Raw genomic sequence first — 19999 nt, 5'->3', positions numbered from 1 at the left:
CACTGACCACGCCCACACTGGCCACGCCCACACTGACCACGCCCACGCTGACCACGCCCACACTGACCACACCCACACAGACCACGCCCACACCGGCCACGCCCACACTGACCACGCCCACACTGACCACGCCCACTCCGCCATTGCACCACCACCGTTTATTCCTCCCCTTGTCCGCGGCGCCCCCGACTGGACACTGCAGGGACCAGAGCGCCCCACGCTGGTCAGCGCGGTCACTTCAGTGGTCACTGCGGTCACTCCAAAGGTCACCACGGTCACCCCAGTGACCACAGCCACTCTGATGGTCACTGTGGTCACTTCAGTGGTCACTGCGGCCAGTTTGGTCACTCTGATGGTCACTGCGGTCACTGTGGTCACTGCAGTGGTCACTGCGGCCAGTGTGGTCACCACAGTCACTCCAATGGTCACTGTGGTCACTGCAGTCACTCCGATGGTCACCACAGTCACCCCAGTGACCACAGCCACTCTGATGGTCACTCTGGTCACTCCAATGGTCACTGTGGTCATTCTGAGGGTCACTCTGGCCACTCCGGTCACTGCGGGGGTCACTCGCGGGGCCGGGCCGCCACCACCTCTCCCAGGGCCTCCAGCACCTCGCGCTTGTAGTCGTGGAAGTCGCCGTCGATCTGGCTCAGGCCCTGCTCCTCCACCACCCACAGCTGGCAGCCGGTCTCGGTGATCAGCCGCGCGTCGTGGCTCACCACGATCACCGCTGCGACGGCACCGCGGTGTCACCGTAATGTCCCCACCGTGTCCCGGCCCCGCCCCGCCCCGCCCGGCCCCGCCCGGCCCCGCCCCACCTCCTTTGTACTCGTTGATGGCGTCGGCCAAGGCGTCGATGGACTCGATGTCCAGGTTATTCGTGGGCTCGTCCTGCGGCCGCGGGAGCGGTAAAAGCGACGGGACGGCGCCCTCAGGGAGAGCCACGCCCCTCATGGAGAGCCACGCCCCTTTACAAAGAGCCACGCCCCTTACGGGGAGCCACGCCCCTCGTGGAGAGCCACGCCCCTCACAAAAAGGACACGCCCCTCACAGGGAGCCACGCCCCTCACGGGGAGCCACGCCCCTCATGGGGAGCCACGCCCCCAACGAGGAGCCACGCCTCTTATGGAGAGCCACGCCCCTCCCAGAAAAACCACGCCCCTTCCAGAGTGGCTCCACCCCCCAGAGAGACCACGCCCCTCTCAGAGCGGCCACGCCCTCCCAGTGAGACCACGCCCCTCCCGAGTGGCTCCACCCCTCCAAATGAGACCATGCCCCTTCCCGTTTGGCTCCACCCCCTTTGAGGAGGCCACGCCCCTCTCAGAGTGGCCACGCCCCCCTGGCCACACCCAAACCCCACCCAGGGCCAGGAACAGCGGATTGGGAAGGGGTCAAGGGTCACTCAGGTGAGGTCCCAGCTGGCCCCGCCCCCTTCGGGCCCCGCCCCCTTCGGGCCCCGCCCCTCACCAGGATCAGCACGTCGGGCTCGCGGCACGCCAGCTCGGCAAACACCACCCGCGCCTTCTGCCCACCTGCGGCGGGGGCGGGGTCAGCGCCAGGGAGCCACGCCCCCCAGGTGCCAGCCACGCCCCCCCAGGTGCCAGCCACACCCCCCAGGTGCCAGCCACTCCCCTCAGGTGCCAACCACGCCCCCCCAGGTGCCACCCACCCCCCCCAGGTGCCAGCCACGCCCCCCAGGTGCCAGCCACACCCCCCAGATGCCAGCCCCGCCCCCCAGGTGCCAGCCACACCCTTCAGGTGCCAGCCACGCCCTCCCAGGTGCCAGCCCCGCCCCCCAGGTGCCAGCCACACCCTCCCAGGTGCCAGCCACACCCCACAGTTTCCAGCCACGCCCCCCAGGTGCCATCCACGCCCCCCAGGTGCCAGCCACGCCCCCCAGGTGCCAGCCACACCCCCCCAGGTGCCCACCCCGCCCCCCAGGTGCCGGCCCCGCCCACCCGAGAGCTTGGCGATCTGCAGCGTGTGGGCGTGGCCCTCGAGGCCGAAGCGGCCGAGGCAGCGCCGCGCGTCCTGGTGCGCCAGGTTGAAGCTGCGCTGCAGGAACTCGGCCGCCGTCTCCTCCAGCCGCAGCTGCTCGGCCGCCTGCTGGTTAAAGAACCCCACCTTCTGCAGGGGGGCGGGGCGGGGTCAGGGACACGCCCACCGGACACGCCCACCCCCAAAAATCTGCCACGCCGCCTCATTGGCCACTCCCCTTCATGGTTTGCATGTGGTGCCACACCCCAACCACACCCGTTTAGGTCCCACCCATTAATTTGCATAGATGCCACACCCATATATGTCCCACCCCTTCCTCATTTGCATATACATCACACCCATATATGTCCCACCCCTTCCTCATTTGCATGGCCACCACACCCAGTTAGGCCCTGCCCCTTCATTTGCATAGACACCACACCCGTTTATGTCCCACCCCTTCATTTGCATAGATGCCACACCCATATATGTCCCACCCCTTCATTTGCATAGACACCACACCCATTTAGTTCCCACCCCTACCTTATTTGCATAGACACCACACCCAGTTAGGCCCTGCCCCTTCATTTGCATAGATTCCACACCCATTTATGTCCCGCCCCATCCTCATTTGCATAGACACCACACCCATTTAGTTCCCACCCCTTTCTCATTTGCATAGACACCACACCTAGTTAGGCCCTGCCCCTTCATTTGCATAGATGCCACACCCATATATGTCCCACCTCTTCCTCATTTGCATAGACGCCACACCCATTTAGGTACCACCCCTACCTTATTTGCATAGACACCACACCCAGTTAGGTCCCACCCCTTCCTTATTTGCATAGACGCCACACCCAATTAGGGCCCGCCCCTTCATTTGCATAGACACCACACCCAGTTAGGCCCTGCCCCTTCATTTGCATAGACACCACACCCAGTTAGGCCCTGCCCCTTCATTTGCATAGATGCCACACCCGTATATTTCCTACCCCTTCCTCATTTGCATAGACACCACACCCAGTTAGGTCCCACCCCTTCCTTATTTGCATAGATGCACACCCAATTAGGGCCCGCCCCTTCCTTATTTGCATAGACGCCACACCCATTTAGGCCCCGCCCCTCTGGCCCCGCCCCCTTTACCAGCCGATGGTTCCGCCTCATCTGCCCCCGGAGCTGCGGAGGAACCGGGGGGGAAAGGGTTAAAAAATCCCCAAGTTTGGGCTCTGCTCCGAGTTTTGGGGCTGTTTCCCCGTTTTCGGGGATTTTCCCTCGTTTTTTGGGGATCTTTTCCCCCATTTCGGGTTTTTCCCCCCAATTTTTGGGTTTTCCTTTCCTATTTCTGGGGATTTTCCCTCCCTTTTTTTGGGAATCCTTTCCCCCATTTCGGGTTTTTCCCCCCAATTTTTGGGTTTTCCTTTCCTATTTCTGGGGATTTTCCCTCCCTATTTTTGGGAATCCTTTCCCCCGTTTTGAGCTTTTCCCCCCAGTTTTTGGGATTTTTTTCTCTTCCCACTTTTGGAGTATTTTCCCCCCGATTTTTGGGATCCCTCCCTCCTCATTTTTGAAGACTTTGGGGCGTTTTTGATCCATTTTTTGGGTATTTCCCTCCCCCATTTTTGGAGACTTTTCCCTCCCCCTAATTCAGATTTTCCCTCCCATTTTCAGGCCCCCCAATCCCATTTTTGGGATCCCCAATCCCATTTTTGGGGTCCCTCTCCCCGTTTTTGGGGTCCCTCTTCCCATTTTTGGGGTCCCCAATCCCATTTTCAGGGTCCCTCTCCCTGTTTTTGGGATCCCTCTCCCCGTTTTTGGGGTCCCCAATCCCATTTTTGGGTCCCCAATCCCATTTTCAGGGTCCCTCTCCCCGTTTTTGTGGTCCCCAATCCCATTTTTGGGGTCCCCAATCCCATTTTCAGGGTCCCTCTCCCTGTTTTTGGGATCCCTCTCCCCGTTTTTGGGGTCCCCGATCCCATTTTCAGGCCCCCCAATCCCATTTTCGGGGTCCCTCTCCCCGTTTTTGGGGTCCCCAAACCCATTTTCGGTGTCCCCGATCCCATTTTCGGGGTCCCCGATCCCATTTTCGGGGTCCCTCTCCCGTTTCGGGGTGCCCGTACCGGCGTCAGCGCCCCGGTGAGCAGCTGCAGCAGGGTGCTCTTCCCGACCCCGTTGGGGCCCACGATGCAAACTGGGAATTCGGGGGAATTCGGGGGGTCCCCGGTCAGGGCGGGGTCCCCCTGACCCCCCCCAGGGGGGATTTTGGGGTCACCGCGGGGATTTCGGGGCTCCCACCTCGGGATTCCATGTCGATGCCGAAGTCCAGGTTGCGGAACAGCAGCTCCTGGCCCTCGTAGCCGAAATCCACGCCTGGGTTTTGGGGAAATTCGGGATTTTGGGGGGGAAATTCGGGATTTTGGGGGGAAATTTGGGATTTGGGGGGAAATTTGGGGTTTTGTAGGGAAATTTGGGATTTTGGGGGAGAAATTCGGGATTTTGAGGGGGCAAAAAGAGCCCAGAATTCAACCTGAAGGTCTCAAAACCCCCCTGAAATCCCAGAAAATCTGCCCCAAAGCCCCCCAAACCCCTCTGAAATCCCCCCAAAACCGCCTGAAATCCCCTCAAAATCACATCCAAACTCCCCCAAAACCCCTCTGAAATCCCCCTAAGCCCCCCAAAATCTCCCCCAAACCCCCAAAACCTCCCACAGCCCCCATAAATCCCCCCAAAATCCACCCTGGAATCCCCTGAAATCCCCCAAAATCCCCCTGAAATCCCAAATCTCCCCCAAACACCCCCAAAATCCTTCCAAACCCCCCAAAATCCCTCTGAAATCCCCCCAAATCTCCCCCAAATCCCCCAAAATCCCCCCCAAAAACTGCCAAAAATTTCTCCTAAATCCCCCCCAAATCTCCCCGCAAACCTCCCAAAATCCCCCTGAAACCCCCCCAAAGCCAACTGAAATCCCCCCAAATCTCCCAAAATCCCCCTGAAATACCCCCAAATCTCCCCTCAAATCCCCCCAAACTGCCCAAAATTTCTCTGAAATCCTCCCAAATCTCCCCCAAACCGCCCTAAAATCCTTCCAAACCCCACAAAATCCCTCTGAAATCCCCCCAAATCTCCCCCAAACCCCCCAAAATCCCCCCAAATCTCCCCCAAAATCCCCCCAAACTCCACAAAATCCCCCTTAAATCCCCCCAAATCTCCCCCAAACTTCCCAAAATCCCCCTGAAACCCCCCCAAAGCCAACTGAAATCCCCCCAAAATCCCCCAAAACCCTCCCAAACCCCCACAAATCCCCCCAAATCCCCCAAAGTGGGGGCTGACCGTGCAGGCCGAGGATGGGGGGGCTCAGCGGGGGCGGGTTGGGGAAGGTGAAGCGCACGGAATATTCGCGGGGCCGCCGGAGCAGCTCCGGAGCTTCGGCCGCGGCCTCGGAGGGCGCCCGGCGGCGGCACTTCTGCTGCTTGCGGGTCAGCGCCTCCTTCGTCTGCTTCTCCTGCGAAATCCGGGGAAATTCGGGAAAATTTGGGGTTTAGGGGGGGTTTGGGGGGCGTCAGAGCCTCCTTCGTCTGCTTCTCCTGGGAAATCCGGGGAAATTCCGGAAAATTTGGGGATTTTGGGGGAGTTTGAGGGGTGTCAGAGCCTTCTTTGTCTGCTTCTCCTGGAAAATTTGGGAAAATTTGGGGATTTTGGGGGGTTTTGGGGGGCGTCAGAGCCTCCTTTGTGTGCTTCTCCTGGAAAATCCGGGGAAATTCGGGAAAATTTGGGGTTTTTGGGGGAGTTTGAGGGGTGTCAGAGCCTTCTTTGTCTGCTTCTCCTGGAAAATTCGGGAAAATTTGGGGATTTTGGGGCATTTCAGCGCCTCCTTCATCTGCTTCTCCTGGGAAATCCGGGAAAATTTGGGAAAATTTGGGGATTTTGGGGGGTTTTGAGGGGCGTCAGCACTTCATTTGTGTGCTTCTCTTGGAAAATTCAGGGAAATTCGGGAAAATTTGGGGTTTTTGGGGGGGTTTGGGGGGCGTCAGAGCCTCCTTTGTGTGCTTCTCCTGGGAAATCCGGGGAAATTCAGGAAAATTTGGGGATTTTGGGGGGTTTGAGGGGCGTCAGAGCCTCCTTTGTCTGCTTCCCCTGGGGAATTTGGGCATTTTGGGAGTTTTGGGGGATTTTGGGGTGAAACCCCGGGGATTTTGGGGTGAAACCCTGGGGATTTTGGGGCTCAAACCCTGGGGATTTTGGGGTGAAACTCCAGGGATTTTGGGGTGAAATCCCAGGGATTTTGGGGCTCAAACCCTGGGGATTTTGGGGTGAAGTCCCAGGGATTTTGGGGTGAAACCCCTGGAGTTTTCCCTCTCGATTCCCCGCCCGGAATTCCGGGGATTTTGGGTTTTTTTTGGGACTTTTGGGGCCCTCACCGCCTGCTTGGTGGATTTCCCGCCGGCTTTGAGGTCCCGCAGTTTCTTCTCCTGCTTCTCGAACTGCTTCATCAGCTCCTTCTGCTTCTGCTGGTACATCTTCTTGAAGGTCACTGAAATCCGGGAATTTCCGGGAATTTCCGGGAATTTTTGGGAATTTCCAGGAATTTGGGGCTGTTCCACACCCCCCCAATCCCCTTCTTTTATCTTTTTTTTTGTTTGATCCTAATATTCCCAATTTCCCTCTTCCATTCCCCATTTCCTCTCTCATTTATTCCCTATTTTTCTTTTTATTCCCTGATTTTTTTTCCTCCTTTATACCAAATTTTTCCTTTCATTCCCCGTCTTTTTTTCTCCTTCATTCCCAATTTTTCCCTTCCATTCCCATTTTTCCAAATGTTCCCTCATTTCTCCCAATTCCCTTTCCCCATCATTCTCCCCCCAGTCACTTTTTTCCCAATTTTCCCAATTTCCAGCCCCTTTTTGTCCTTCCATTCCCCATTTTTTCCTGGTTTTTCCCTGTTTTTTCCCTTTTTCCGCCCCGTTTTTTCCCATTTTTCCTGTTTTTTTCCCCAAATCTCGCTGTAGTTCCCTCTGTAGCAGTGCAGGCGCTGAGAGTCCAGGTGGCTCCGCTCCCATTTCCCCATTTTTTCCCCATTTCTGCCCCGTTTTTTTACCATTTTCCCCCATATTTCACCCATTTTTTGCCATTTTTTCTCTTTTTTTCCCTGTTTTTTCCCAAATTTCCCATTTTTCACCCCAAATCTCGCTGTAGTTCCCTCTGTAGCAGTGCAGGCGCTGAGAGTCCAGGTGGCTCCGCTCCCATTTCCCCATTTTTTCCCCATTTTTTTCCATTTTTTCTCCATATTTTACCCATTTTTTGCCATTTTTTCTCTTTTTTTCCCCGTTTTTTCCCCAATTTCTGATTTTTCACCCCAAATCTCCCTGTAGTTCTCTTTGTAGCAGTGCAGGCGCTGAGTGTCCAGGTGGCTCCGCTCCCATTTCCCCATTTTTTCCCCATTTTTTCCCATTTTTTTGCCGTTTTTCCCATTTTTTCCCCGTTTTCCCAGTTTTTTCCCAAAATCCCCGTTTTTTGCCCCAGATCTCACTGTAGTTGCCCCGGTAGTAGTGCAGGCGCTGCGAGTCCAGGTGGATGATGTCGGTGCAGACGTCGTCCAGGAATCCCTGGTCGTGGGACACCACCAGCAGCGTCTTCTTCCAGCCCTGCAGGTAGCTGGGAAAACGGGAGTTTTGGTGGAAAAACGGGAGTTTTGGGTAAAAAATGGGAGTTTTGGGGGAAAAACGGGAGTTTTGGGGAAAAAATGGGAGTTTTGGGGGGAAAACGGGAGTTTTGGGTAAAAACGGGAGTTTTGGGGGAAAAACGACAGTTTTGGGTAAAAATGGGAGTTTTGGGTAAAAAATGGGAGTTTTGGGTAAAAAATGGGAGTTTTGGGGGAAAAGCGGGAGTTTTGGGGGGAAAAAATGGAATTTGGGGGGAAAAAAAATGGAATTTGGGGGGAAAAAATGGGAGTTTTGGGGGAAAAAATGGGAGTTTTGGGGGGGAAATGGGATTTGGGGGGAAAAAATGGGAGTTTTGGGGGGAAATGGGAGTTTTGGGTAATAAAAAGGGAGTTTTGGGTAAAAAATGGGAGTTTTGGGGGAAAAAACAGGAGTTTTGGGGGAAAAAATGGGATCCGGGAGGAAAAAATGGGAGTTTTGGGGGAAAAAATGGGATCCGGGAGGAAAAAATGGGAGTTTTGGGGGGGAAATGGGAGTTTGGGGGGAAAATGGGAGTTTTGGGGGAAAAGCCAGGAATTTGGGGAAAAAACCCATAAATTTGGGGGAAAAAAACAGCCATTTCCAAATCACCAAAAAATCCCACAAAAAAAAATCCCAAAAATACCCAAAAGATAAAAAAAGAAACTCAAAAAAACCCCGAAAAAAATCCCCAAGATCCCGCTAAAAAATCCCCAAAGAAGTCCCCAAAATTTCCCGGAAGTCCCGTAAATCTGAAAAACCCCCAAAATTACGAAAACTTTCAGAATCCCCCAAAAATCCCAGAAAATCCCTGCAGAATTCCCCAAAAAATCAAAAATAATAAAAAAAAAATTCCCCAAAATCCCCTAAAAATTCCCCAAAAATCCCCCAAAATTCACAAAAAAACCCCGAATTTTCCCCAAAATCCCCGGAAAATCCTCCCGAAATCCCCCAAAATGCCCAAATCGCGGCGATTCTCCCCAAAATGCCCCAAAGCCTCACTTGTTGAGCCAGATGACGGCGTTCAGGTCCAGGTGATTCGTCGGCTCATCCAACAGCAGCAGCGTCGGCTCCAGGAACAGCGCCCTGGGGGGCACACCTGGGGTACACCTGGGCACACCTGGGCACACCTGGGGGCACCTGGGGCACACCTGAGATACACCTGGGCACAGCTGGGGGCACAGCTGGGGACACCTGGGGGCACCTGGGCACACCTGGGGGCACCTGGGGGCACACCTGGGCACACCTGGGGGCACCTGGGAACACCTGGGGGGTACCTGGGATACACCTGGGCACAGCTGGGGGCACCTGGGGGCACACCTGGGGCACACCTGGGCACACCTGGGGACTCACCTGGGCACAGCTGGGCACACCTGGGATACACCTGGGCACACCTGGGATATACCTGGGCACACCTGGGATATACCTGGGGGCACCTGGGGGCACCTGGGTGCTCACCTGGGCACAGCTGGGGACTCACCTGGGCACACCTGGGGGCACCTGGGATATACCTGGGGGCACCTGGGCACAGCTGAGATACACCTGGGGGCACCTGGGTGCTCACCTGGGCACACCTGGGATACACCTGGGGGTACCTGGGGCACAGCTGGGGTGCACCTGGGGACACCTGGGCACACCTGGGGCACAGCTGGGGGCACACCTGGGATACACCTGGGCACACCTGGGGCACACCTGGCACACCCGAGGACACACCTGGCACACCTGGGCACACCTGGGGCACAGCTGGGGGCACCTGGGCACACCTGGGCACACCTGGGATACACCTGTGGGCACCTGGGGCACACCTGGGCTACATCAGGAGGTACCCGGGCACACCTGGGGGCACAGCTGGGGACACCTGGGGACACACCTGGGGACACCTGGGACACACCCGAGGACACACCTGGCACACCTGGGCACACCTGGGGCACAGCTGGGGGCACACCTGAGCTCACCTGGCCAGGGACACGCGCATCCTCCACTCCCCCGAGAACTTCCTGGGCCGGGTTCCCGTGGCGCCACCCCCCCCGGGGCTCACCTGGAGCTCACCTGGAGCTCACCTGAGCCCACCTGAGCCCACCTGAGCCCAGCTGTGCTTACCTGGCGAGGGACACCCTCATCCTCCAGCCCCCCGAGAACTTTCGGGTCGCCCGGTTCTGCATCTCGGGGGTGAAGCCGAGCCCGGCCAGGATCCGCCGCGCTTTGGCCTCGGCCGCGGCGGCGCCGATGGCGCGCAGCTCCTCGTACACCTGCCAGGTGAGCCAGGTGAGCACAGGTGAGCACAGGTGAGCATAGGTGTGTCCCAGGGATCTCCCAGCTGTGTTTTACTGTCCCCAGGTGTGTCCCAGGTGTGTCCCAGGTATCCCCAGGTGTGCCCCAGGTGTGCCCCAGGTGAGCCCAGGTGAGCCCACGTGAGCACAGGTGTGTCCCAGGGATCCCCAGGTGTGTTTTAGTGTCCCCAGGTGTGTCCCAGGTATGCCCAGGTATCTCCCAGGTGTGCCCAGGTGTGCCCCAGGTGAGCCCAGGTGAGCACAGGTGTGTCCCAGGGATCTCCCAAGTGTGTTTTAGTGTCCCCAGGTGTGTCCCAGGTATGCCCGGGTATCTCCCAGGTGTGCCCAGGTGTGCCCCAGGTGTATCCCAGGTGTGCCCCAGGTGTGTTTTAGTGCCCCCAGATGTGTCCCAGGTGTGTTTTAGTGCCCCCAGATGTGCCCAGGTGTATCCCAGGTGTGCCCCAGGTGTGTTTTAGTGCCCCCAGGTGTGTCCCAGGTGTGCCCAGGTGTGCCCAAGTGTGCCTCAGGTGTGCCCAGGTGTGCCCCAGGTGTGTTTTAGTGCCCCCAGATGTGCCTGGGTGAGCCCAGCTGTGCCCAGGTGTGTCCCAGGTATCCACAGGTGTGCCCCAGGTGTGTCCCAGGTATGCCCAGGTATCCCCAGCTGTGCCCAGGTGTCCCCCAGGTGAGCCCAGGTGTATCCCACGTGTGCCCAGGTGACCCCCCCGAGTGTGCCCAGGTCAACCCAGGTGTATCCCAGCTGCGCCCAGGTGTCCCCCAGGTGTATTTCAGGTGTGTTTCGGTGCCCCAGGTGTGCCCAGGTCAGCCCAGGTGTGCCCCAGGTGTATCCCAGGTGTGCCCCAGGTGTGTTTTAGTGCCCCCAGGTGTGCCCAGGTGTGCCCCAGGTGTGTTTTGGTCCCCCAGGTGTGCCTCAGGTGCATCCCAGGTATCCCAAGGTGTGCTCAGGTGTGCCCCACATGTGGCCCAGCTGTCCCCCAGGTGTGTTTTGGTGCCCCCAGGTGTGCCCCCAGGTGCCCCCAGGTGCCCCCAGGTGTGTTTTGGTGCCCCCAGGTGCGCCCAGGTGCCCCCAGGTATGCCCAGGTGTATCTCAGGTGTGTTTTGGTGCGCCCAGGTGTGCCCAGGTGCGCCGTTACCTTCTCCAGCCTCTGGGCGGCGCTGTCGTCGCCGCTGTCCAGCAGCCGCTGCAGGTGCCGCTCCTCCTCCAGCAGCCGCAGGCGCTGCGTGTCAGCGCGCAGCACCGCATGCACGGCTGGCGTGTCGTCTGCATGCACCTCTGCGCAGGTAACACAGGTACAGACAGGTACAGACAGGTGAGACAGGTAACACACAGGTAACACACAGGTAACACACAGGTAACACACACAGGTAACACACACACAGGTAACACACACAGGTAACACACAGGTAACACACACAGGCGTGTCTGCGCGCAGCACCGCATGCACCGCGGGCGTGTCGTCTGCATGCACCTCTGTGCAGGTAACACAGGTACAGACAGGTACAGACAGGTGAGACAGGTAACACACAGGTAACACACAGGTAACACACAGGTAACACACACAGGTAACACACACAGGTAACACACAGGTAACACACACAGGTAACACACACAGGTAACACACACAGGCGTGTCTGCGCGCAGCACCGCATGCACGGCTGGTGTGTCGTCTGCGTGTACCTCTGCACAGGTAAATACACAGGTAAATACAGGTACAGACAGGTGAGACAGGTAACACAGGTAACACAGGTAAATACACAGGTAACACACACAGGCGTGTCTGCGCGCAGCACCGCATGCACGGCTGGTGTGTCGTCTGCATGCACCTCTGTGCAGGTAAATACACAGGTAAATATACAGGTAACACACAGGTAACACACACAGGTAACACACACAGGTAACACACACAGGTAACACAGGTAACACACACAGGTAACACACACAGGTAACACACACAGGTAACACACACAGGTGTGTCTGCGCGCAGCACCGCATGCACCGCGGGCGTGTCGTCTGCGTGCACCTCTGTGCAGGTACAGACAGGTACAGACAGGTAAATACACAGGTGAGACAGGTAACACACAGGTAACACACAGGTAACACACACAGGTGACACTGAGCGGTGTCATTGGCTTGCACCCCTGGGACAGGTGAGCTTCCAGGTGCATTAAAGTTTACCCCAGGTGTGCCCAGGTGTGCCCAGGTGTGCCCAGGTGTGCCCAGGTGTATCCCAGGTGTGCCCCAGGTGTGCCCAGGTGTATCCCAGGTGTGCCAGGTGTGCTCAGGTGTATCCCAGGTGTGCTCAGGTGTATCCCAGGTGTGCCCAGGTGTATCCCAGGTGTATCCCAGGTGTGTCCAGGTGTATTCCAGGTGTGCCCAGGTGTGCCCAGGTGTATCCCAGGTGTGTCCAGGTGTATTCCAGGTGTGCCCAGGTGTGCCCAGGTGTATCCCAGGTGTGCCCAGGTGTATTCCAGGTGTGCCCAGGTGTGCCCAGGTGTATCCCAGGTGTGCCCAGGTGTATCCCAGGTGTATCTCAGGTGTATCCCAGGTGTGCCCAGGTGTATTCCAGGTGTGCCCCAGGTGTGCCCAGGTGTGCCCAGGTGTATTCCAGGTGCCCCAGGTGTGCCCAGGTGTATCCCAGGTGCCCCCAGGTGTGCCCAGGTGTGCCCAGGTGTATCTCAGGTGTATCCCAGGTGTGCCCAGGTGTGCCCAGGTGTGCCCAGGTGTGCCCAGGTGTATCCCAGGTGTGCCCAGGTGTGCCCAGGTGTATCCCAGGTGTATCCCAGGTGTATCCCAGGTGTGCCCAGGTGTGCCCAGGTGTATCCCAGGTGTATCCCAGGTGTATCCCAGGTGTGCCCAGGTGTATCCCAGGTGTATCCCAGGTGTGCCCAGGTGTGCCCAGGTGTATCCCAGGTGTATCCCAGGTGTATCCCAGGTGTGCCCAGGTGTGCCCAGGTGTGCCCAGGTGTGCCCAGGTGCCCAGGTGTGCCCACCTTGCTCGCAGAGCAGCACGTCGATGTTGGGGGGGATGCTCAGGGCGCGGTTGGCGATGTGCTTCAGCAGCGTCGTCTTCCCCTTCCTGCCCCAAAATCACCCAAATTCACCCCAAAACCTCCACAACTGACCCTAATACCCCCGGATTGCCCAAAATCCTGCAGTTTCCCCCCAGATATAACCCCCAAAACCCCCAGAAATAACCCCCAAAACCCCCAGAAATAACCCCCAAAACCCCCAGAAATAACCCCCAAAACCCCCAGAAATAACCCCAAAAAACTCCAGAATTACCCCCAAAAACCCCCAGAAATAACCCCAAAAACCTCCAGAATTAACCCCAAAATCCCAGAATTAACCCTAAAACCCCCGGATTGCCCAAAATCCCGGGATTTCCCCCAGAAGTAACCCCAAAACCCCCAGAATTAATTAACCCCAAAACCCCCGGATTGCCCAAATCCCTGTATATAACCCCAAAACCCCCCAAATTGCCCAAAATCACCGTTTTTTGCCCCATTCTCACCCGTTGGGCCCCACGAGGACGAAGTGCCAAACCCCAACCCCAGAATTAACCCAAAATCTCGGGATTTCCCCCCAAAACCACAGAATTAACCCCAAAATCCCCAGATTTACCAAAATTAAACCCAAAATCCCTGTAATTAACTCTAAAACCCTCAAATTGCCCAAAATTGCCGTTTTTCGCCCCAATCTCACCCATTGGGCCCCACGAGGCCGTAGGGCCGAACCCCAAATTGCCCAAAATCGCCGTTAATTGCCCAAAATCGCCATTTTTCACCCCAATCTCACCCGTTGGGCCCCACGAGGCCGTAGGGCCGAACCCCAAATTGCCCAAAATCGCCGGTTTTTGCCCCAATCTCACCCGTTGGGCCCCACGAGGCCGTAGGGCCGAACCCCAAATTGCCCAAAATCGCCGTTAATTGCCCAAAATCGCCGTTTTTGGCCCCAATCTCACCCGTTGGGCCCCACCAGGCCGTAGCGGCGCCCGGCCACGATGAAGAGGTCGGCGTTGACGTAGAGATCCTTCCCGTGGGCAGAAATGCTGAACTTCTCCAGCTGGAACGGGGCAAAAAAACCCAGAAACGGGAAAAAACGGGAGGGAATGGGGAAATGGGAGAAAAATGGGGGGGAAACGGGAAAAAATGGGGAAAAAATGGGGAAAAATGGGTGGGAAACGGGAAAGAACAGGGGAAAATTGGGGGGAAATGGGGAAATGGGAGGGAAAATGGAAAAAATGGGGAAAAAGGGGGGAAAATAGAAAAAATGGGGAAAAAGGGGGAAAAAACAGGGGGAAATGGGAAAAATGGGGAAAAACAGGGAAAACAAGGGGGAATGGGGGGGAATGGGAAAAATGGGGGAAACAGAAAAAAATGGGAGGGGGAAATGGGAGGAAAAGGGAAAAAATGGGTGAAAAGGGGGAAAACATGGGGGGAAAATGGGAAAAAATGGGATAAGATGGAGAAAAACGAGAAAAAATACAGAAAAAGCATTCGAGGTTTCCCAGGTGGATTTTCCCCCCCCCCCCAGGTGAGTTTTTACCCCCCCAGGTGAGTTTTTACACCCCCCCAGATGTATTTTTATGCCCCCCAGGTGAGTTTTTTACCCCCCCAGGTGTATTTTTAAAACCCTCCAGGTGTATTTTTATACCCCCCAGGTGCATTTTTTACCCCCCCAGGTGAGATTTTTACCCCCCCAGGTGTATTTTCCCACCCCCCAGGTGCATTTTCTCCCCCCCAGGTGCGTTTTTCTCCCCCCAGGTGTATTTTTACCCCCCCCGGGGAGATTTTTACCCCCCCAGGTGTATTTTTACCCCCCCAGGTGCGTTTCCCACCCCCCAGGTGCATTTTCCCGCCCCCCAGGTGTATTTTTACCCCCCCCAGGTGAGATTTTTACCCCCCCCAGGTGAGTTTTTTACCCCCCCAAGTGCGTTTCCCGCCCCCCAGGTGCGTTCCCCCCACCTTGATGTCGGAGGCGTTCTCCAGCATGGCCTGGCGCGAGGACAGCTCCGCCTGCGACACGGCGAAGTCGCCGTCCCCCGAGGCTGCGGCCGCGCGCAGCGACGCCACCTGGCGCTGGAACTCCGCCTGGGCGGGGCGGGGTGAGGCCACGCCCCCGGGAGCCACACCCAGTTAGGCCCCGCCCACAGGGACACGCCCAGGCCCCGCCCACAGGGACACGCCCAGGCCCCGCCCACAGGGACACGCCCAGGCCCCGCCCACAGGGACACGCCCAGACCCCGCCCACAGGGACACGCCCAGGCCCCGCCCCCTCACCTGCTTCTTCATCTTCTTCTTCTCCTTTTTGCTGACTCGGGCGTCCGGCCCCGCCCGCGGCCCCGCCCCCTCCTCCTCCTCCTCCTGCCGAGCCCAAAATGCCCAAAAATCACCCAAAATACCCCAAAAAAACCCAAAAATATCAAAAAAAACCTAAAATATCCAAAAATACCCCTAAAAATATCCCTAAAAATAAAAATATCCCAAAACATCCCAAAATACCCCAAATATAACCCAAAAATATAAAAAAAAACTGAAAATATCCAAAAATACCACTAAAAATATCCCTAAAAATAAAAATATCCCAAAACATCCCAAAATATCCCAGAATAACCAAAAATATCCCAAATAAAACCCCAAAATATCAAAAAAACGCCTAAAATATCCAATAATACCCCAAAAAATATCTCTAAAAATAAAAATATCACAAAACATCCAAAAATATCTCAAAATACACCAAAATAACCCAGAATTTCCCAGAATAACCCAAAATATCCCAAAATACCCCCAATAAAACCCCAAAATATCAAAAAAACCCAAAAATATCCAAAAATACCCCTAAAAATATCCCTAAAAATAAAAATATCCCAAAGCATTCCAAAATATCCAAGAATAACCCAAAATTTCCCAGAATAACCCAAAATATCCCCAAATAGGCAAAAATATTCCAAAGTTTCCTGAAACAACCCCAAAAATACCCCAAATAATCCGTAAAAACATGTCAAAATACCCTAAACCATCCCAAAATATTTAAAATATCCTCAAAAAATCCCAAACAATCCCCTCAAAATATTCAAATTTGCCCCAAATTCTCTCAGGGACCCCAAAATGCCCCAATTTTCTCCCAAACCCAAACAGACGTTGTCGCTCCCCTTCCGGGCTCCTTCCTCTTCCTCCTCCTCCTCCTCTTCCTCCTCCTCTTCCTCCTCGTCCCTCAGGGCCCCGAACTTGTTCTGCCACAAAACAGGGAAAAAAAACAAAATTTTGGGGTCTTCTCCCCCTCAAAAAAACCCAAAAATTCCCAAAAATAATTAAAAAAAAAAAACCCCAAAAAAAAAAAAACCAAAAAAAACCAAACAAAATTTGGCACCTGCAGCTTCTCTTTGGGATTTTCCTTCTTGGCATTTTTCTTTTTCTTTCTCTTCTCAGCCTCCTCTTCCTCCTGGGGGAATTCCCAAATTTTGGGGATTTTTTTCGGGATTTTGGGATTTTTTTCCTGGAATTTTGGGCTTTTTTTCCCCAGGAATTTTGGATTTTTCCCAGGAATTTTTGTATTTTTTTTCCCCAGGAATTTTGGGATTTTTCCCCAAGAATTTTCTATTTTTTCCCAGGAATTTGGTTTTTTTCCTCCAGGAATTTCAAATTTTTTCCCCAGGAATTTTGTGATTTTTTTTTTTCCCAGAATTTTGGGATTTTGCCTGTGAATTTTGGGGTTTTCCCCCAGGAATTCTGGGATTTTTTCCAGAATTTTGGGATTTCCCCCTGGTGACCCCACCTTGCTGCTTTTGCCCTTGGTTGTTTTTTTCTCCTTTTCCTCCTCCTTTTCCTCCTCCTCCTCCTCCTCGCTCTGCTCCCGGCTCAGCGCAGCGAAAACGTTCCCACCCTAAAATCCAGAAATTCCCAAATTATCCCTTTTTCCCCAAATTCCACCTCCTCCCACATTCACACCCCAAAACTCCCCAAAATTCCCAAGTTTAATTTGATTTTTTCCCCCGTTTTTAAAAGATATTCCTTCAAAACTCGAAGTTTTAGGGATTTTTTTTTCCGATTCTTTTAGGGATTTTCCCCCAATTTTTGGGACTTTTCCCCCATTTTTGGGACTTTTCCTCATTTCTCGGGATTTTCCTCCATGTTTTGGTATTTTCCCTCCCATTTTTTTAAATTTTCCCCATTTTGGAAGATTTTCTTCCTAATTTTTTGGGGGGGACTTCCCCCTTTTATATAAAATTTTCCCCTTTTTAAAAATTTTTCCATTTTTTTTCAATTTTCTCCCATTTCTCATCATTTCCCCCTATATTTTGTCGCAATTTCCCGCCATTTTTTTGGGAATATCCCCAATTTTTTAAACCTTTTTCCCATTTTTTTTAACCATTCCCCTAATTTTTTCCGATTTCCCCCCATTTTTTACCATTTCCCCTCATTTTTCAGGCGGATTTCCCTGAATTTCCCCAGCCTCACCTTCCTCCTCCTCGCTCCTCTCCGCGACGCCGGAGCTGGGGGCAGATTTTGGGGGTCACGGAGGGGTCGCGCCCCCCCAGGACCCCCCGGAAATCCCCAAAATCCCCGTCCCGGACCTTCCTCCTCCTCCTCCTCCTCCTCCTCGTCGGCGGCGGCCGCCAGGGCCTGCAGGCGCCGGCTCAGCTCCGCCTCTTCCGGCTCAGGCTCCGCCCCCCGCGGCCGCCGCCCCTCCTTGCGCCGCTCCCGCTTCCGCCGCGGGCCCTGCGGGCAATTAGCCGCCGTTATGCTAATTAGATGTTAATTAGCTCCTTAATTACCGTCCTGTGCTTTTGATCCAGGTTCGGTTTGGCTCCGCCCATCTTAGCCCCTCCTTTTTAGTCCCCACCCACTTTAGCCCCACCCACTTTAGCCCCACCCTATTTAGCCCCACCCACTTTGGACCCACCCCCATTTTAGCCACACCCCCTTTACCGCCACCAAATTTAGCTCCGCCCCCTTGACCCCACCCTCTTTAGCCCCTCCCACTTTAGAACCACACCCCTTTAGCCCCTCCCCTTTTAGCTCCACCCCCTTTGGCCCCACCCATTTTAGCCCCTCCCCTTTGACCCCACCCACTTTAGCCCCTCCCCTTTGGACCCACACCCCTTTTAGCCCCTCCCCCTTTCCCATAACTCCTCCCCTTTGGCCACACCCCTTTGTGCCCCTCCCCCAACCCACATAATTAGCATAACCCACCACCCTAATTAGCATAATTAGCATAATTAACCTGGGCAGGGGCTGGCCCCTCCCTCTCGGGGGCGGGGGTGGGCGGGGCCGGCGCCGCCTTCTCCTCCTCGGCCAACTCCTCGAAAAACTGACGGGATTTTGGGGGAAAATTCGGGGATTTGGGTAAAAATTCCGGAATTTCGGGCGGGAATTCGGGAATTTTGGGGAGAAATCATGGAATTTCGTGGGAAATTTGTTAATTTTGGGAGAAATTCAGGAATTTTGTAGCGAAATTTTGGGATTCTGGGGAGAAATTTGGGGATTTTGGGGAGAAATTTGGGGATTCTGGGGAGAAATTTGAGAATTTCAGGAAATCTGCGAGTTTTGGGGAGAAGTTCTGGAATTTGGGGAAATTTGAGGATTTTTGGGAGAAATCTAGGATTTTTTTGAGAAATCCAGGAATTTCGGGGAGAAACTGGGAATTTTGGGAGAAACCTGAGGATTTTGGGGAAAATTTGGGGATTTGGGGAAAAATTATGGAATTTCGGGTGGAAATTTGGGAATTTTGGGGAGAAATCATGGAGTTTCATGGGAAGTTCGGGAATTTTGGGAGAAATTCAGGAATCTTGGGGAGAAATTTGGGGATTGTGGGAGAAATTCAGGAATTTTGGGCGGAAATTTGGCGATTTTGGGGGAATTTTAAGAATTTCAGGAAATCTGCAAGTTTTGGGGAGAAGTTCTGGAATTTGGGGAAATTTGAGGATTTTTGGGAGAAATCTAGGATTTTTTTGAGAAATCCAGGAATTTCGGGGAGAAACTGGGAATTTTGGGAGAAACCTGAGGATTTTGGGGAAAATTTGGGGGTTGTGGAAGAAATACAGGAATTCTAGGATGAAATCCAGGATTTTTGTGGGGAAATCTGGGAATTTTGGGGAGATATTTGGGAATTTTGGGGGAAAAAGCAGGAACTTTGGGAAACCCGGGAATTTCAGGACTCCGGGAATTTGGGAGGGGTGAAAGGCCAGGGGTCAAAGGTCACTCACGGATTTTTTGCCCTTTCGGTCCTTCCGGCCCTTCTTCAGGGGTTGCTCTGGGGGGACAAAGGGGGAAATGGGTCTGGGGGTGCCCCAAAATCCAAATTTGGGGGGAGACCCCCCCGAAAATTTGGGGTTTGGGTGTCCGAGAGGAGCAGAGCCCGAATTGGGGGGGAGTCCCCAAAATTGGGGGGTTTGGGTTAAAAAATGGGGGGGAAGGAAAGGGGGGCTGGGGGGGCCAGCACGGGGAGGGGGGCCCAAATTCTGGGGGGTTCCCAAATTCTGGGGCGGTCCCAAAATCCCGGGGGTCTCTCCCTCATTCCCGGGGCTCTCCCCTCACGGGGGTCTCACCCTCATCCCCCTCCCAAATCTTGGGGGTCTCTCCCTCCTTCCCCCTTCCCCATTCCCGGGGGTCTCCCCCTCATTCCCCCCCTCTTTCCCGGGGGTCTCACCCTCCTCCCCCTCAGTTTGGGGTTCCCATCCCGGGGGTCTCTCCCCTCAGTTTTGGGGTCCCCCCCGGCGGTCTCTCCCCCCCATTCCCGGTTTCCCTCACGGGGGTCTCTCCCCCCTCAATCCCGGGGGTCTCTCCCCTCAGTTTTGGGGTCCCCCCGGGGGTCTCTCCCCTCAGTTTTGGGGTCACCCCGGGGGTCTCTCCCCTCAGTTTTGGGGTCCCCCGGGTCTCTCTCACCCTCCTCGCCCCCCCTCCATTCCTCCTGCTTGGCCCCCGCCGGCCGCGCTCCCTTCGGCATGGCCGGGCACCGCGCACTGCGCATGCGCCGCCACCGCCGCGCCGTGCCGCTTCCGCCTCGCGCCGCCTCCTCCCATTGGTCCGCTCCTCCGTCAGCCCCACCTCCCTCCC

The 19999-nt window shown here is 55.2% G+C and overlaps 1 protein-coding gene across 2 annotated transcripts; it reads right to left on the bottom strand.

Moving 5' to 3' along the window:
- Positions 1 to 143: 143 nt before the first annotated feature.
- Positions 144 to 19976, bottom strand: ABCF1 (ATP binding cassette subfamily F member 1). Of its 2 annotated transcripts, none has more exons than XM_072921068.1 (25): positions 19829 to 19976; positions 19150 to 19196; positions 18168 to 18254; positions 17518 to 17662; positions 17402 to 17436; positions 16719 to 16826; positions 16314 to 16385; positions 16084 to 16176; positions 15224 to 15307; positions 14909 to 15034; positions 13906 to 14006; positions 12935 to 13020; positions 11077 to 11216; positions 9756 to 9904; positions 8658 to 8741; positions 7508 to 7632; positions 6399 to 6511; positions 5311 to 5482; positions 4276 to 4350; positions 4101 to 4171; positions 3127 to 3159; positions 1962 to 2130; positions 1471 to 1535; positions 822 to 894; positions 144 to 733 (listed from the first exon to the last, which is right to left on the bottom strand). In XM_072921068.1, exons 1-25 carry the CDS (start codon positions 19911 to 19913, stop codon positions 567 to 569), a joined length of 2505 nt encoding a protein of 834 aa, XP_072777169.1. In that variant the 5' UTR covers positions 19914 to 19976; the 3' UTR covers positions 144 to 566. The 2 variants fall into 2 exon arrangements, with proteins under 2 accessions (XP_072777169.1, XP_072777170.1); XM_072921069.1 differs by having other exon boundaries at positions 15224 to 15309; positions 16083 to 16176; positions 17402 to 17438; positions 17523 to 17662.
- Positions 19977 to 19999: the final 23 nt, after the last annotated feature.

The sequence above is a fragment of the Taeniopygia guttata genome, chromosome 35 (genome assembly GCF_048771995.1).
Source record: "Taeniopygia guttata chromosome 35, bTaeGut7.mat, whole genome shotgun sequence".
Classification (NCBI taxonomy): Eukaryota; Metazoa; Chordata; class Aves; order Passeriformes; family Estrildidae; genus Taeniopygia; species Taeniopygia guttata.
The sequence above is the reverse complement of the archived record's forward strand: the minus strand, read 5'-3'. Positions and strand labels throughout refer to the sequence as shown.

Coding starts and splice junctions, on each gene's coding strand:
- ABCF1 (XM_072921068.1), bottom strand. CDS start 19,913: ATGCGCAGTGCGCGGTGCCCGGCCATGCCGAAGGGAGCGCGGCCGGCG. Junction 19,197..19,828: donor ATGGAGGGGGGGCGAGGAGG/GTGAGAGAGACC, acceptor TTGTCCCCCCAG/AGCAACCCCTGAAGAAGGGC. Junction 3,160..4,100: donor TCACCGGGGCGCTGACGCCG/GTACGGGCACCC, acceptor GTTCCTCCGCAG/CTCCGGGGGCAGATGAGGCG.